We start from the raw sequence: 4148 nt of genomic DNA, 5'->3' as shown, positions 1-4148 counted from the left end.
GAGCTGGCTATTATCTTGTGAGCCGACAGGATGCCTGCAGCATACAGGGCTTTTCAACGGAGATCACGGCCCACCCAGTCCCCATGCTCTCCCTGGGAAATCAGAATCAAAACCCACCACCTCTAACAGCCCTCAATCCCTTACACCAACAGAACGCTCTCTTGCTGCTTAACAGGCCTCCCCCACCAGACGCAGATAACCCCTTTCTTCATGCATGCGTAGGTGGAGGCGGTTCACAGTCCAGGCCCGGGGACGCCCGCGCATCCGCCTCCCGCCTCCGCCTCCCGCCTCCACGCGCTTACCTGCGGCCGTGAAGCCGCGCGCCAGGGCACAGGCCAGCTGGCCCGCGCCGATGAAGCCCACGCTCATGGTCCTGGGCTCGGCGTCTACCCGGCAGCCGCAGGAATCCCGGGCTCCGGCGAACGCTAGGGAGAGGGCGGAGGGGGGGCAAGGGCCCAGCGTTCGGGGGGCGCGCCCCGAATGCAGGATTCAGGGGGCTTCCACCGGCTTCCGGCCGGGGGTCCCGCGACCTCTCAGCAGAGCCTCACACGGCCCCGCCCCTCCCAGGCGGCCAATCCGAGGCTGGGTCGGGGCTCTGCGCCCGCCTCCTGCGCACGGGATTGGCGGGCGGAACGTCGGACGCGACTCCCGGAAGCCCGGATGTATGCCTCGCGGGCGTCCGCCCTCGCCGGCCCGGGACCTCAGTCCCGACCAGGGGGTCGGAATTGTCGTCCCGACACCCTCGGGGCTGACGGTTGAGGTCGAACTGAGGTCTGGCTAATATTATTTTTGGCACTGGCCATCAGCCGCAGGTCGTGGGCCAGAGAAGTTCTCCAGGTTGCGGATTTGAGGCGACGAACGTTCAGACAGGATCGTGGAGACCTGTGAGCTCCGAGCCGGACATCTCGGTACGCCCCGGGATTTCCGCTTGCTCCTCCGGGCCCAAGCGGGGAGGCGACGGGGGCAGCCCCGGTTATTCACTTGAACTTGCATAGATCACGCGAATTGGTCTTAAGTAATTGCAAATAGGGTCAGGTCTGTTTAGGAAATGATCGGCTCGCTAGGGCCTAGCTAAGGTATAGGGAGAGACAGCTTCCCTACTGTCTCTCTACCAGTTTTTCTAGTCCTTTCCGTATAATTCATACCCCCAACCCCAGCGGGGGGCTGCTTTCTGCGATTTTCCTGCAGCTAATCACTGTTGCACAAGTCCCCAGGCCTTCCGTTTCTGCACCCTTAAAAGTGAGGACCAAATATTTACTATGAAGCAAAATAGTATTTCTGTGACTTCTTCTGATTAGAAAAGTAATGCATGCATATTAAGGAAAATTTGGAAAATACAAGAAAAAAATAAAGTCGAAATTACTCATAATCATACTTCCTAAGGATAGTTTCTTATAAAACATCTTTGGTGTGTTTCCTTACATTATTATTTTAATGCATATATACTTTTTCCATCATTGGAAATAAATGATGTACATGTAGTTTTGAAATTTCTATACTAGATATATAATAAGCATTTTCCAATGTCACTGAAGAGTTATTTAAAACAAGATTTTAGTGACTACCTAGCATTCCATTACATGGAACCTTGGTTCCATTACCGAACCAAGTCCTGGGGATACAGCCAGGAACAAAACACACAAAAATCTGTGTGTATGTGGCGGGGGTTGGAGTGTGGAGAACAATGGTGTCTCACTCCTGTCAGACCCGTTATATACATCCATCCCTTTCGTGGTTGCCTTGGTAATTTCCTGTTTCAGCTTCCAGGAGTAGAGGTGAAATATGAAGAAAACCACAAGGGCTTCGGAAAGGAGGCCATGCGGGTGACTCCAGTGCGTGCTTGATCTCGAGCCAGGGCAGCCCACACAAGGGAGGGGACTGCCAAGGCCCTTGGTCTTCCTGACTGAGCTTGGACATGTGAGCTACTGGCCAGAAACTGGTTATTTTACTTTGAGAGCTATTATTTTTTCATCTCTAGTATTTAAAGTTTATGTTACAAAGTTGTATTATATGCTTTAATGGTAGGCCATCCCATGTCATTCTCTTGCAATGACCTTGCTGACTCTAAAGGCCCATTTCATTGGCATTGTGGCCTCTGCCGTGGCTGCCATGGCAATTATATCTGATTTCTTCAGAAATTCCTTTGGACTGAAGTGTTGGATGGATGAGATGGATGAGAAGAGGAAAAGCCCATCCTCCCAACCCAGCCACTTAAAATATGCCCTCAAGGAGGGCTCCAGCCTGGTACTGCCATCCTGCCGTGGACGGATACTCTCCATGTCTGGCACTGTCTCCTTGGTGCCCACTGTATATTTTTACTCCATCAGAACAGACAGAGAAGTCAAGAAAGAAAATGGGGATGTTCACTAAGCCTTGGGGGCTGCCCACCTTTACACCCTCCTCCAATCCTCTCACCACCAGATGGATTCAGCCCTTCCTGCCCTCTTCCTCACTCCCCTCGTCCTGCCCCCTCGTCCCCTCCAGCTGAGTGGTTCCAGCTCGTTTCTCTGCTCCGGGTCCCAAAGGTCAAAGCAAGATGTCAGTTGATCTGGGTTCTTACCTGGAGGCTCTGGAGAAGCATCGGCTTCCAGAAGCATTCGTGTTGGCAGAAGTGGGTTCCACATGGCTGTAGGACTGAGGTCCCCTTTCCTTGCTGGCTGTCAGTTGGGAGTTGTTCTCAGCTTCTAGAGGCCACTCACGTTCCCTGGTTCCTGGTCTCCCTCCTCTTCAAACCAGCAGTGGCAGTTCACCTCCTTCTCATACTTCAGATCTCTCTGACCTTCCCTTCTGCCTCATCTCCTGCCTCCAGCCAGAGTAAGTTCTCTGCTTTGAAGGGATCATGTGATTAGATTGGGTGCACCTGTATAATCCAAGATGCCTTCTCTATTTTAAGGTCTGTAGTCTTAATAACATCTTCAAAGTCCCTTTTCCCATGTGACAAAGCATAGTTAGAGTTTCCAAGGATTGAGGGGTCATGGACCTCACTGGGGAGAACCTTCTGTCCACCACAGTCTCCCTGTGCTAATGAGCACAGCAGCACATTTTGAAATGAAGCCAATATCCTGGATTTTTTTGGCTCACCTGGGATGGCGTGAGCAGGCCATCTTTGCCACTGATTGCATGTGATTGGCTGGGAGTCCACAGATCTTTTAGAGCCACAGATATATCACTGAGTAGCTGGTGGAACTCTTCAGATTATCCTTCTGGTAGAGAGAGCAACTGTATGCCCTGGTTCTCAAAACGGCCAAAATGGAAAGGCTTCACTCTGAGCGCTTATGGAGGTGACTTAGCCACTCACAAATCAGAGCCAAATTCTCTCCCCCCACCTCCAACAATATAATATTCTTGCCATATCCTCAAATCTTGACTGTCTATAGACTAGCTCTAATTCCCCCTCCATGATTCAGTGGTTATTAATTAGCTCTGTAGCTAAAAAGAGTGAGTCCATGAACTTCAATGGTCAGGCACAGGGAAACCCAGCTGACTGGGAAAAGTAAGTGGAGCGGAATTGCCAGATATGGCAGCTTCCAAATGACAATTTAACCTAATGTCTTGTTTCATCAGCAGAGCGCACATACTGGGGAATGGGGTGGGAAGGAATTTAGGGGGTAGAGCCTCAGCAGACTTGTATTGCCTCAGTCTTGATTTCTTCATCTGAAAAAATGAGATTAATAATATCTAACTCACGGAATAATTGCAAGAATTAAGTGATATAACATGTATGAAATTGCGTGGTATAGCTCCCTGGTTCATCGTGAATGCTCGGTAAGTGTTAGCCTGCTCACCACACCGCTGTCACCCCCTGCCCTGTCTTCATAATCACTACTGCAAGGGTTAAAGTGCTTTCTAAGAGGTGACATATGTGAATGATTGTCTTCAGCACCCTATAGAAGTTGGGGGTCTTTGGTCACCCCTTTCTTCAGATCATTATGTTGCTCTCATCCCCATTGTTGCTCCCTTTACTCCTACGTAAAGGAGGAATTAAATGCAGACATTATTAAATACTAAAAGTTAAATACCGAGACATGGAGAGAAACATCACTTTTATTTCAGCAGATTATCTACATACAGATTTTTTTTCTACATAATAAGAAAAGAACTTATAAGTACACGTGGTATTAACTGGTGATGAGTTCTCTAAAACAGTA

General features: G+C 49.7%; 1 protein-coding gene across 1 annotated transcript in view; it reads right to left on the bottom strand.

Annotated features, from left to right (window-relative positions):
- Window positions 1-563, bottom strand: part of PYCR2 (pyrroline-5-carboxylate reductase 2) — a 3716-nt gene extending 3153 nt beyond the window's left edge. Inside the window, exons 1-2 of the mRNA XM_011360880.2 lie at window positions 303-563; window positions 9-34 (exon numbers count right to left, since the gene is read on the bottom strand). Of these exons, the coding sequence (XP_011359182.1) occupies window positions 9-34; window positions 303-369 (93 nt within the window). The 5' untranslated portion in view covers window positions 370-563. The remainder of the gene's footprint in view (window positions 1-8; window positions 35-302) is intronic.
- Window positions 564-4148: the final 3585 nt, after the last annotated feature.

Source organism: Pteropus vampyrus, unplaced genomic scaffold (genome assembly GCF_000151845.1).
Source record: "Pteropus vampyrus isolate Shadow unplaced genomic scaffold, Pvam_2.0 Scaffold60, whole genome shotgun sequence".
In the NCBI taxonomy this organism is placed as follows: Eukaryota; Metazoa; Chordata; class Mammalia; order Chiroptera; family Pteropodidae; genus Pteropus; species Pteropus vampyrus.
Note: the sequence above shows the minus strand (reverse complement) of the source record. Positions and strands in the feature narration are given on the sequence as shown.